The 13358-nt window shown below is 47.2% G+C and overlaps 1 protein-coding gene across 3 annotated transcripts in view; it reads right to left on the bottom strand.

Annotated features, from left to right (window-relative positions):
- MEGF6 (multiple EGF like domains 6) overlaps positions 1-13358 on the bottom strand; it is a 262583-nt gene that overhangs the window by 248129 nt on the left and 1096 nt on the right. For all 3 annotated transcript variants that reach the window (XM_029578136.1, XM_029578134.1, XM_029578135.1), the window contains exons 2-3: positions 6023-6157; positions 3230-3339 (exon numbers count right to left, since the gene is read on the bottom strand). In XM_029578136.1, coding sequence (XP_029433996.1) covers positions 3230-3339; positions 6023-6084 — 172 coding nt within the window. In that variant the 5' untranslated portion in view covers positions 6085-6157. The remainder of the gene's footprint in view (positions 1-3229; positions 3340-6022; positions 6158-13358) is intronic.

The raw sequence follows: 13358 nt of genomic DNA, 5'->3' as shown, positions 1-13358 counted from the left end.
ACACTCTTCCTCCTGCCTTGTCAAGTTGCACCTCCTCTGCCGTGCCCTTGTTTGCAGTGTGCAGTCGCTCCTCTTTGACCTAAATCCCAGCCTGAGCAGACTCTGCCCTATAAAAAGGCAGCCAGAGGCAAGCCATGCCCTCTCCTTAAGCTGTCAAAAAGATGATAAGACAAGTCCTGCTTGACCGGAGGAACCGTGTGATTAGATACCCTAAGCGTTTGGAGTTATTCACCAATTAAAGCTGCGGAGAGCTACAAGGGAAGCAGACACCAGGCTGCACAGAAACCCTACACTCAACAAGAGACGAGGCGCTGGCTAATTTGGCAATCAATCTGCTTGCAACGTTTTCTCCGCCTCCTTCTCAGTCAGTTCTCTGCGTTCCCTACAGCCCTACCTGGTCCCAATCTGCGAGTCCGGAACCGGCAATGAGCAGCCCTTGCTGGGAGAGGGGAGAATCAGGATGACTGCCCCAAGCCCTGGGGTAGCCCTGCCCCATCTACCATCAGCCATCGCGTCCTATTCCTACCCTGAGAGCACCTGACGGAGCAGGAGCTGCCGCAGCCCGCAGGGTAACAGTGGCAGCCTTGCAGCTATGGATCCAAACATCCCCCTGGCTCTTCAGTCTCAGGTGAAGGGATCCCACTCTGGGTCGAGTCATCCCGGGTCCTGCAGTCCCTAGGGTCAGGGCCTGTGAAGAATTTTTGGGATGTGGGGGTGGGGAGGAGAAAACGCTCTTCAGAAAACTCAAGCCAGCAGCACATTTCACCATTACAGCCAGAGAGAGAGAGAGAGACTGTATCTATATATAGCACAACTTTCTCCTGTCATTTTTTTGTATTTCATTAGTGAGTCCTTGATGAAAGTGTTTGTGAACCAGTGCTGTAGAGAAACAAGGATATTTTATAGGCTTCCATACCAAATACCGGAAAATTATTTTAAAAAAAAGAAAAAAGGACTTAGCATTTTGCATGAGCTTTTGTGGCCGCACGGGTTTCCCTTCTTCGCGAAGTCAACAGCTGGGACTGCCCCAATCAATATCTCTTTAATGTCTCCGCATTCCCATCAATCCAAAGTAAATGCATCTCAATGTGAAACCTCTACAGCAATAAATCAAGCTGGATGAGGAGAAAATGAAATCTCTTTTTACCAAAAACTAAGAAAATGATCTTAGGAGAGGAGAGAGCAGAAATAAAAATAAGAAGAAGGTCAAACCAATGCATGGGACAAACTTCAAACATTTCTAAATTAGCTTTCATCATCATTGGATCAAAACAAAACTGAAGAGGCTCTAAAGCAAAGGATGAGATGATGCCCAAATGCATAAGTAAATTACCGTATTATGTATGACGACAGTGGGGTTATATTTTCTAAAACTTTATGTTATACAGTAAAAGGGGGAGGGGACTAACATGGCAACGAGGCTACTTTCTGACCAAATAAAAGCTCAAACTTAATCTAGGATGAAAACACAGGGTGCAGCAAGAGGAGAAGCAAAAAGAGGAGAAACGACCTGTGGAGAAAAGATAGTCATGTAACTGGACTTAGACCATACGAAATCAGCGACGACCACGGTACACAGCAATGCAATAGGACCTGCAGGATCACCAAGGGTTCCTACCCGTGCAGTTCTGTAAATGGAGCCACTGCTACTAGCCAGGTCAACGTGGCAACTTGCTGGTGGTGAGGTGCTGCCTAGGAAGGCCACAGGGATTTAGGCAGCCAGATGTTTGGGTTTTTAGATTACTGGATATGGGAAGGGAGGGGTGCTGGGTAGGATCTACATACAGGGGCTTATCATAATTATCCATCGCCTTCCAATCCAAGCTCAAAGGGACTTATCATAACAACAAAAAACATTATAGTGTACTAAAATAACTGATCCATAAGATATCAACGACTACTAATCTCGTACACTTGTCCACCCTCGATGGTGGGGTACAGAGAAGGAGACTGACAAAAAAAAACAAACTGCCTTGTATAAAGAAAGAGATCTCTTACAATGGGTCATGCTCTATGGCTGGCAGCGGGAACATATCCTTGGCAGCGGACAGGAATAAACGGGCAGACTGGAAGGGTCAACTGGTCTTTTTTTTACCATTGTCTACCATGGTCTGCATTATTAGGCTTTAATGTAACTTTCACTTAGTGATCTCTTTATTTTTTTCCATTAATTACCCTCAATGACATTGTTGCCTGACACACAAGACCCTGTTCTCAATGTAAACAAACAGCTCCCATTCAGCCAAAGAAACTAAAGTACATGAAATTATTAAAATGGAAACCAGCCCAGCAGTTGAGTACAGGCCATGATGATACCTTTATAAAGCCAATGATTTATAGAAAGAACATTTTGGAGAAAGCCCAAGAAAGGGACTTCAGTAATCCTGACAGCTTGCAACCTTAAAACCATGAGCCCAACCCCTTTTACCCGTTACCGCAGATGGGTCTTATTACGTATCGGGAAGTAACGAGCGTAGCTAAGAAGTTTCCCAACGCTCAATGCCAAGGCTTCCCCCAGCAATAGCAGCCGGGAATTTCCACGCCCCTCCCTCCTCTTCCTCTCTTCCTGGATTTAAGTTATTAAATTCATCTTTACTGAAACCATGACAGCTTTCACCTTTTCCAAGTTCAACCGAGGACATTACCAGCAACTGTGGGGTTATTAAATATGTTCAGCATTGCCTTTAGCAGGGGGAGAAAGCACCTTTCCAAAACTAATGTTTTCAGTCGATTTGAAAAATAAACCTGGATAATGTATGCTGTCCGTTCCATTTTATCAGTTTTTCTTTCCTCTAACAACAATAACAATTATCCAGACTTGCTAGTGGTCTGGGAGCTCCCTGCTCCTGTAAACTCAGTACAATATCAACCTTTGGGTACTTCTTAAGTTGGTCCAATAACTTATTATAGCCCCCCAAGAACCCAGGTGTTCTACAGAACCGATATATTTCCAGAACCCAACACGATACGACTTCTGTTTGTAGAACAAGCAATTAGCGGACGATGTTATCTGAATCCAATCACAGCCCCCCTAAGACGCATTCAGTCACCTACCATGTGTGTTTAATTGTGTCATAACACCACAGTGGTTAACTGGAACCTTGCCCAAACTAGGAGATCGATAAAGGAAACAGGACAATGCAACAGTACATGTCAGAAATCCACGGCAACTCACAAGGAGAAAAGTCTGCGAAACAGGAGAGAATTTTCTGAACCTTACAAAACTTACAATACAGACAGCCAGCTTCCTCGTTAAGTCGTGACCACCCGGGACAGCACTTGTAGACGGTCTGGTATTCCATGCTGTACACTTGCCTGTAGGCCGTGTAATAGGTCATTCTGGAATACAGAAAAAAAAACAAAACAGATACTCGTTAGGGATGTGCATGGGGAAAAAAAAAAAAATCTCATTTCATGTCAATATGCCATTTATATTGTTTCGTTGTTCCATGTACATCTTTGTTCACAGCATGTGTTATATTTTTACAATATGCGCACTTCAGAAACTTTTGTGGCTAGCGAGTGCTGAAAATGACAAACGAGATTTCATTTGCTTTTTTTTTTGTGCCGTAACAACGGAAAATGGCACAGAAGGGTATAACAAATCTCCTCTATCAGGCACTTGGGAAGTAGAAGGACGGTGCGATGGTTTCCACTTTAACATCGAGTGTTACACATTAGAGGTGGCATCACCGACGCCCGCATCCTACAGAGAGGAGGAAACTCGTCTGGACAGACTGGAGGTTCTGGAGTTCACTTATCATGAAGGCGGGTCCCATGCTGCTGTGGGTATCAACCATTTCAGTGCATCCCCCCTCTTCCCACAGCAGGACCGGAGGTAGCAGCAGCTCTGCAGGTGCAGCTGGAGGACCAACGGGCAGGAGGGCGTTTTCCACTTTCTTACACATTCTGAAACGAGTGAACGTACTACACCAATAACCCCATCTGACTCCGAATCACTAAATGTATCTAATGAAGAGAGTCAATTTATAGGTTTGTAAGAGGGAAAACCACGAGTGCTAAAGAATTAACTGGTTACTGTTGCAAAAAAGCTGCCAGGTGGCCCATACAGCCATCATATACTTTGCATGGCACTACCCATAGCTCGCAAGAGTGAGCAGCTTGCGTCGTCTGGCCAGAGCTTAAGGTCAGAAGCGGTGCCACCATGCCAGCATCCTGGTCCCCTACCCTGGGGACAGCACTCACGCGCTGCAGGGCACAGCGAGCCGGTTCTCTCTGGCCCTTCGTGCCGTGGCATCATCTCCATTTCAGAATCAACTAAAGGGGGGGGGGAACTCCTGTGGGCACAGAGACATCCCCCCCCCAGCTTCGACAACTGTAGGAAGCCAAGCAAACTGTGCTGCCTGCCAAAATGGGAAAACTGATCCGCAGAGCCCATTAACTATGTATTTGTCCTGGTCTGCGTCGCAGGGAAGAGACTCAAGGGGGTGCCCAGTCCCTTCTTTGATGGTGCCCATGCCCAGCCCCTAGGGGGGGTGGATGTGCACAGCAGCCATAGCCTGTAAGGGGTTTCCCACCAGCGCAATTGGCAAAAGCCCCTAGAAACTAGGATTTAATCGTTTCTGTGCCCAGAAAGACACACAATGAACATTCGGAGGTAATTTTGCAGAGCGTGTGGCTGCTTGTCACTCGTTTTACCCCGAGGACCCTTGTAACTAAAATTTCAAAAGGGGAACTACCCCCGGAGTTTGCCTAGAGGGCCCGTAGGGAGAAAGTACCCCTCCCGATTTTGCTGCTCCTTTTTTGCGCTGGCTAAAAGTTTCATACGAAACTGCACAGATTGCATTTTCAAATCTATTTGTGTGTGCAGTTTGCCTAACACACCCTCTCCCCATCTCCCAGGTCCACCTCCCCCCCAATCTGGCTGGTAGTCTATGCTCTGCAGAACCACTATCCATGGCTTTTAGTCAGGCGGGAAAGGCCATTTCCCACCCCCCACCCCCAAGCAGGCAGCTTCGAAAACTGCCCTCCTCGTAAGTGTGCCAAAGAGCGAAAGCCTAAGCGAGCACGCACCTCCGCTCACAGCCAGCGCACCACAGCCGTCCCTCGCTAAGCGAGCACGCACCTCCGTTCATAGCCAGCGCACCGCAGCCATCCCTCGCTAAGCGCGCACGCACCTCCGTTCATAGCCAGCGCACCGCAGCCGTCCCTCGCTAAGCGAGCACGCACGTCCGCTCATAGCCAGCGCACCGCAGCCGTCCCTCGCTAAGCGAGCACGCACCTCCGCTCATAGCCAGCGCACCGCAGCCGTCCCTCGCTAAGCGAGCTCGCACCTCCGCTCATAGCCAGCGCACCGCAGCCGTCCCTCGCTAAGCGAGCACGCACCTCCGCTCATAGCCAGCGCACCGCAGCCGTCCCTCGCTAAGCGAGCACGCACCTCCGTTCATAGCCAGCGCACCGCAGCCGTCCCTCGCTAAGCACTCTCGCACCTCCGTTCATAGCCAGCGCACCGCAGCCGTCCCTCGCTAAGCGAGCATGCACCTCCGTTCATAGCCAGCGCACCACAGCCGTCCCTCGCTAAGCACTCTCGCACCTCCGTTCATAGCCAGCGCACCGCAGCCGTCCCTCGCTAAGCGAGCACGCACCTCCGTTCATAGCCAACGCACCACAGCCGTCCCTCGCTAAGCGCGCACGCACCTCCGTTCATAGCCAGCGCACCGCAGCCGTCCCTCGCTAAGCGCGCACGCACCTCCGTTCATAGCCAGCGCACCGCAGCCGTCCCTCGCTAAGCGCGCACGCACCTCCGTTCATAGCCAGCGCACCGCAGCCGTCCCTCGCTAAGCGAGCACGCACCTCCGTTCATAGCCAGCGCACCGCAGCCGTCCCTCGCTAAGCGAGCACGCACCTCCGTTCATAGCCAGCGCACCGCAGCCGTCCCTCGCTAAGCGAGCACGCACCTCCGTTCATAGCTAGCGCACCGCAGCCGTCCCTCGCTAAGCGCGCACGCACCTCCGTTCATAGCCAACGCACCACAGCCGTCCCTCGCTAAGCGCGCACGCACCTCCGTTCATAGCCAATGCACCACAGCTGGCCCTCGCAGCCCTGTTTCCACACTTTGGCCATGCGGGTGAAGGCCTGAACACAGGGTTGCCTGTGTCCCACGATGGTCAGCTCCTGCTCCGTGCACACATTCTGCCTGTGAAAGAGAACAAAAAAAAGTGTCATGAAAAGATAAAAATCTGCATTAGATTTATTCTTTGGGATCCCGCTGGATACTAGTGGCCTGGACTGGCCACTGCCAGAGAGATCAGAAGCTGGGCTTGATGGGTCCTTGCTCTGACCCAGCATGGCAGCTCCTATATAAAGAGCAGGACCCAAGCAAGGTGCGGCCAACTCTCCTGCACTTGGAGGGCCAGTCTCCCTAATTAAAAAAAAAAAAATGGACATTTTTATCCGATGGAAAACAAATGCATGCAGTTCCATATATTTAATTATATGTCCCTCATTCCCATTTCCCCAAACATCCATTAAAAAAATAACTTAAAACACAAAGTTGAAAAGTTGGCTGCCCAGATCTGTAGTTGGAAGTGCCCCTATAAGAACTTGCAAGAATGTACGGATTAACATTGATCATCATGAACGGATTCCAAGGAAAAGTATTGCTGACTTCGCTTTAATGAACAGAAGAGATCCCCTTTTGTTTAGAGCTTGACATCGATCCACACACACGTGCACACACACACAGAGACACAGAGACACAGACACACACACACACAGACACACACACACAGAGACACACACACACACACACTTCCAAATCCAGGCTTCTCAACTCGGGACAATCCCCACACATTTTTCCCCAGAAAGAATTCCTGCAGCTTTACTAATCTGCTGAATGGCCCAGGGGTGAAGAAAGAGAACCCAGGCTCACGTGGAAGCAGCAAAAACCAGCTCCGTATGTCGCAAAGAAATGATGAGGAGATTAAGAAGGTTTGTGCTTTTCCCCACTGCTTGTCGTGGGCACTTAGAACCCCGGTGCTCGTTTTACAAAACCAGCGTTAAACATTTCTGATCAAGACTGGTTTTCATCTGCTTCTGTTCCTTCAGGCACAGGATGATGGGGGGGGGGACGCTTAAATCATTTATTATTTTTCCGAAAGATCTTGGCAAAGCCTGTGGGGCACACAACGGAAGTTTTTGAGCCAAGCAGGAAGGAAAAAGGAACAAAAGATTAAGTTAAGGCAAGCAACACAGCTAATCTGAAGTGGGTGAGAGGGCCGGGTGCACTGGCGGTGCTTCCTCTATGAAATAATTCACTGGGCTGCAGGCACACAGGAATCCCAAATATCAGAGTCCCGCTTTATTGTGACTGGGTCTTCATGTGGCTTCTGAAAATTGCCTTCAGCATCACTCAAGGTACTGCTGACAAATGAGAGGAAAAAAAAGGAGCTGGTGAATGATCAACCCAAGCCATACAGGTTGGCAAGGGATGACAAAGCTTTCTCCACCCCCCAAAGAGCTTAAAACTTTTCAAACATGAGAAGGGCACGTTCTAGAACAGGGATGCACAACCCTAACCCTCAGAAGGAGATTTACAGAAGTGTGGGTATATTTCTTTAAAGAACTGGTGTGAATATGCATGACATACATTTGCATGCAAACTTATTTCATGAATATTTAAATTGCAGATATCCTGAAAACCCAACTTGCTGGGGCAGAGGTCCGCCAGGACAGGTTTGGGAACCACCACACTAGGGGTATACTCGGCGGGGGGTCAACGTAAGGTCGAGGTCAGAGCGGAAGTGCGGTTCTCTTTGCAATTTTCTAAAAGGGCGAGTGGAGCGGGAGAGCTCCCCCAGTTCCTTAGAGGACAGCTGGTCTACTCAGTCCAGCAGGGGTCAAAACACTGACCAGTGAACCATCGCTGGGCACCTGGATGGTGTCCAGTGGGCAACCTGGGGAGGAATGTAGCCAACAACTGCCTTGTGGAAATCTTCTTGAAAAGGGGGAAGGGTGAGCTGTACTGAGGATTAAGTCAGAATTATTCCACGGGGAGGCAAGATGGCGGCGTGAGCGGACGTGTGGTTGGCTGCTCCTGTGAATCGCTTTACCTTCACTAAAATGCCGGCGAAAAGAAAGGGAAAGGTTCGCGCTTTTCCCCCAGAGTCGCCCTTACCTTCGGATCAGAAGCGGATTACCAACTTCACTTCCGCAACGGTGGTGAAAACGGGCGACGATGTCCCCGCTGCAGCGTCTGGAGAGGGAGCTCCAGCGCTGCCTGGGGAAGTGACTCTCAGTCCCCCGGACTGTCGAACCCCACTGGCGCCCGCGGCACGGGCAGACTTCCAGCAAGCAGCGGCTTCTGATGACATCACTCGGTCCCCGGATGGAGGACGCCGAGAGGGAGAAGCAGCACTGCCCTCGAGAATCTCCTCAAGCCTGCTAGGAATAGCAGGGGCACCGGGTATGGAAGATCTGGAGCCTTCTTTGTCTCCTATAACCCCCAGAGAGGAGGGGAAGAGGTTGCTGGAAGTTCAGGCGGGGGTTAGCCCAGGACCATCGATGGAACAGGAGAGGGGTGAGTTGATTATTCCCCCCAAACCACCCACGGTGACTCTGGACCTACTATGGGAATTAATGGCCGGCATTGGGCAGTTTGTGAAGGAAGCAGACTGTAGATATAGGAAAGTGGAAGCCGAAATGCAATCCATGACTCTTAAAGTGGACGGCCATTATAAAGAATGGGGAAAAAAGCTTACAGACATCGAGAAAACAACTGTTTCAAGTTCAAAATGTGAATGTCAAGCTGATTAAAGATCTTGGAAATCAGTCTAAGAGACTGGAATCATTGGAGAATTATACCAGACATTTGAACTTGAGATTTCTAAATTTCCCGCGTGCTTTGGGGGAGGACGTCCAAAGCACTTTTAAAAAGTTCTTTCTTGAAAATTTAAAATTTCAAGAATCTAATTTGCCTTTAGTTAATAAAGCTTATTTCCTTACCAAGATACAAGGGAGAATCTTAGGAAACCAATTAGGCCTGTTAGAAAATTTGACGCAATTTATAGAAAGCTCTGCTATTGAAATTGTGGGCAGAGGTACTCTATTGGTATCCTTTGTTACAGAAAAGGATATCAGTATTGTAATGAGAGCATACTTTCAAAATATTGCAGAAAATTTCTATGGTCAATCGGTTAAGATCTTCCCCGATTTTTCTAGGCCTACCCAATTAAGAGGCAGGAATTTATTAAACTAAGACCACAAGTGGTGGCCTTAGGTTACACTTTTCTTTTGAAATACCCATTGCAGGTGTTTCATTAAAGGTAAAGGCGAAAGCTTTATATTTACAGCTGTTGAACAACTTAAATCTTTCCTGAATGCGAGAAATGTGGCTGCCCCATAGTAGGGAACATCGACAGTCAGTAAAGTAAGACACCACTTTCATAAACGTTAAGTCAGTTATCCTTAAATAAGGTTTTATGTTTTCTCCCTAAGTTTTCTTAGTCTTGCCCCCAATTATTCTTTGTTTGCCTGAGATAACATAAATGTGTAGATGAAAACATTAAGATGTAATGAAAAATTGTTATTATGTTTATCCATATTTTCATTTGCCTGGAAGTATGATCTTATGTATACTTTTGAAAAATTAATAAAGTGTGAATTAAAAAAAAAAAAGAATTATTCCACGGGGGAGCGTGAGGACCGAATTTCATCCGTCTGCATGGGAGGTATCACTGATACTTTGCTACTGAAGTAAATACTTGGAGGAAGAGAATGTTTTATTGTTCTTGTCGTCGCTCCTATGAGTGATGGGAGATACCTGTGTACCCTGGGAATTAAAGTGACTTTCTACTTTTTACTGACTGCTGGTAACCCCAGATTTTGAAAAATAAAGTTTTGGTTGAAAATATTCTTGGGCGAGATCCTCTCCTTCATCCCAAGGCACAGGTTTGAGAGAGGCATCTGTCAAAAGAGAAGAGCAGGACTGAAGATCTTGAACGTACTGGGGTGCAGTCAGAGAGGGGATCACAGGGGGAAAAGAAGAGTTTTGGTGTGACCTCCCCTATCCAGCATAGTAAAGGCCTAGCTCAGAGCACCATCCGTTCAATCACTTCTGTTTCTTGAATGAAGAGAGACCGGAGCCTCAAAAGAGGGTTACAAATACACAACGAGCAAGAGTGTTTTCAGTACAAAGGAGGTTCTAGAACAGGAGTTATACGAGGAAATATTTCTTTGCAGAAATGGGAGGATAAAGAGAGAGAACAGCCTCCCAGGGGGTGGATGTAAGAAAGCCTAGGAAAAACACAGATAAATGCAACGATCAGAGAGCGAAGCTTGACACTGCGGACCCTCTCCGGTACGGCATCAGAAATACACAGGCTAGGTAGGCAGCCTCTGTGGCCCTTATCTACTGAGGATCACTCTCCTAAAATCCATGAAGGATAAGCAATTCACAATGGAGGAAAGCTTTGCTCAAAATGGGCCCATTTTTCGTCTCTTCTGTCCTTCATCTCATTAAGGACCTGATTTCCTAAACATTTTTCCCCTAGACCCAGAATGGAAGAAAAGCCTTGGTACATCCGGTCCTAAGTTTGCAACTACACACAGGAGAAATGATCTGCAGTACTGAGCCAGCGGGTCAAACATCGCCAGCTATTTGTATGTGTAACTTACCTCTGGAAGTCTGCAGAAAGGTATGGGACGGACTTTCCAGGTTGAATAGAGGTACTGGCCTAACATTAACCTGCATGGAGAGGCAGTTCAGCCCAAAAACAGCACTGAAGTGCTTCCAAGAAGGCCTAGGGGTAACTTGCACAGAGGTGCAGGCACAATCCTCAACACCTTACTAGGCAGACTGGATAGGCCATTTTGATCTTTATCTGCCAGCATTTGCAACGTTACTGTACTAGTTAGTAGAGGTGTTCAAAGCAGACCTAAAATATGCTCTAATTTAAAAAAATAAATAAATAAATAAACGCATAGGCCATGGGGCAGTGGTTCCCAGACCGGTCCTCTGGCCAGTTGAGTTTGCAGGCCATTCACAAGGAATACATCCAAGACATCTCTGCATATGGAGGCAGTGTATGCAAATTTATCTCAGGCATAGTCACTATAGATATCCTGAGAACCCAACTGGCTGCCTGGGGTAGCCAAGGACAGGCTTGGAACCCACAGGTCTAGTGGAATTAAGAGAACTAAAAGTGGCTAAGATAGCAGTTCTGTTTCATTATTACAGCAAGGGCTGTCTGCCTGCTCACTGCAAAATGTAAGAATGTTAACCTCAAGCAGGAGGCACTGCCGCTCTAATGCTCTAGCAGGCCTTAGGCCAATGACCCCCTTCAGGGTACTAACACCCAAGAAGCACTGACCCGGTCAGTCATAACGTTATAGTATCTCTTAAGAATACTCTTGTGCATGCATGCAATCACACCACAAGAATATTTTCTTTTTTTTTATTCTGTACTCATGGAGGGGCACACACTCAAAAAAAAAAACCAAACCACCTTTTCAAAATGCCTTTTTCCATAACATAAGAAAGACTTAATTCCAGCTGGCATCTCACCACTTTCTGATGTTCAGATTTGCACTACTGTTAAATAATCCTAATGCCTTTCAAATTAGTGACATGTTTTCCAATAACTGGCCTGCAAATCTCGTATACCAATGTAGTTTCCATTGCAAACTACCTTGGAGCTGCTGTTATAGGAGCCCCAGAGAACATCATTGGCCAGCATCCCAAGATGAAAGCACATCCGATGAGCTTAGAGCATTGCTAGCCTAACAACTCTTCGGAAAAAACTGCAAAAAAAAAAAACTTCTCTCATTTAATTTCTATCACAGCTTTACTAATGCATACAATGGGGACAGTGCATGCAAATCTATCTTATGCATATTCATTGTGGATATCCTGAAAACCTGACTGGGGCTAGGTGTGTCCCAAGGACTGGGTTGAGTGTCCGCCTGGTTTGCCGAATACTTAAGCTGCCTTGGAGTAAGTGTCACCATGGTACAGTGAATGACCACCTTCCCCTGCCACAGCATCCCCAGCTCCAAACGCCCTGAGGCAGGAATCAAACACATCATCCCTTCTGCACAGCAGTGCACAGTACTGCCACTGACCCACCAGGTCAGTCCACATGATGCTCACTTTGCATTATATTCTTCAATTAGCTATAGTTATTATCTCATACTTAACAACCAATGCATTAATGACAGTGAAGGCAGTAAGGCCTCAAGTCTGCAAATTGTCAGAGCCACGTGACTGAATATAATGAAATATATAACACATAACATTGCTTTATATTCTGCCAAAAATATATTTAGACCAGCTTGGGGGATCTTTGGCTCCATCTCTAAGCATTTTGTTCTTGCGTGCCTCTCTGACTTTCATACAGCAAGCTCCTATAGGGCGCGCTATGCAGGAAAAACCCAATGAGCCAAAATAGGAATAACATAAAGACTAACACCACCAGGTGTACATTCCCCCAAAAAAAGCAATCTAGCTGTGTCTTTCATAGCTCTCCACAAGGAGAATCAGTCACAGCCTGCCAGAATGGAACGAAAGGAAATCACAAGAGGCTGACAGACGTTGACACAGACGCCAAGTGACCCAGTTCAAGGAGAGATATGTGAGGCCGGACCTAGGTGTCTGACAATCCCATCCTCCTGGAGCATTCTGGCACCTGTAACACTTTTCCTATTTCAGCCCGAAAAGAAACGAATCCGGGAGGAAGGCGAACTAGCCGTCTCCCCACAAGACAAAGAACAAAAACTGATGCGACCCTGCATCCCGCAGGATACCTGTAACACTTTTAAAAATAGTAGAAGCAAAGACTACAAATACCACAATGCATCGGGATGCAGGTTCAAAACCCAGGACTGGCCACACCGCCCTCTCGGAACTGGGTTAATTTGGCAGCTCTTCTTTGACAGAATTTATCATTACAGAAAATGTCTCTGTATGCAGGACACTGGCTTTGTGTTTTCCCCCCAAAGTCTGCTTTTCAGGATATCCGCACTGAATGTGCAAGAGAAATATTTGCACACAGGGGAGAACCAGTGCATGTAGGTGTATCTCATGCATATTCATTATGGATATCCTGAAAACCACATTGGCTGTGAGATCACCAGGACAGGTTTAGAAAGCCCCCAGTGAGATTTGAAAAGAAAAGAAAAGCTTTTTTTAAAAACAGAAATTGCAATTCATTGCTTGTCCTAAAATACCTGTGTCTTGGTTATACTTTGTGGGAGTTAAAAGGTTCACGCCCCTTCACTTGGCCACACCCCCTCTGAAACTTCTCCCTAGCCACGCCTTCCCTTTTTAACGCTCTATTCCTGCATTCCCACCTTAGGAACCCCAGGTAACAATAAAAGGCAAGGGGCAGGAGGTACAGCTT

This window comes from Rhinatrema bivittatum, chromosome 15, assembly GCF_901001135.1.
Source record: "Rhinatrema bivittatum chromosome 15, aRhiBiv1.1, whole genome shotgun sequence".
NCBI classification, from domain to species: domain Eukaryota; kingdom Metazoa; phylum Chordata; class Amphibia; order Gymnophiona; family Rhinatrematidae; genus Rhinatrema; species Rhinatrema bivittatum.
This window is presented reverse-complemented; position numbering and strand designations above follow the sequence as displayed.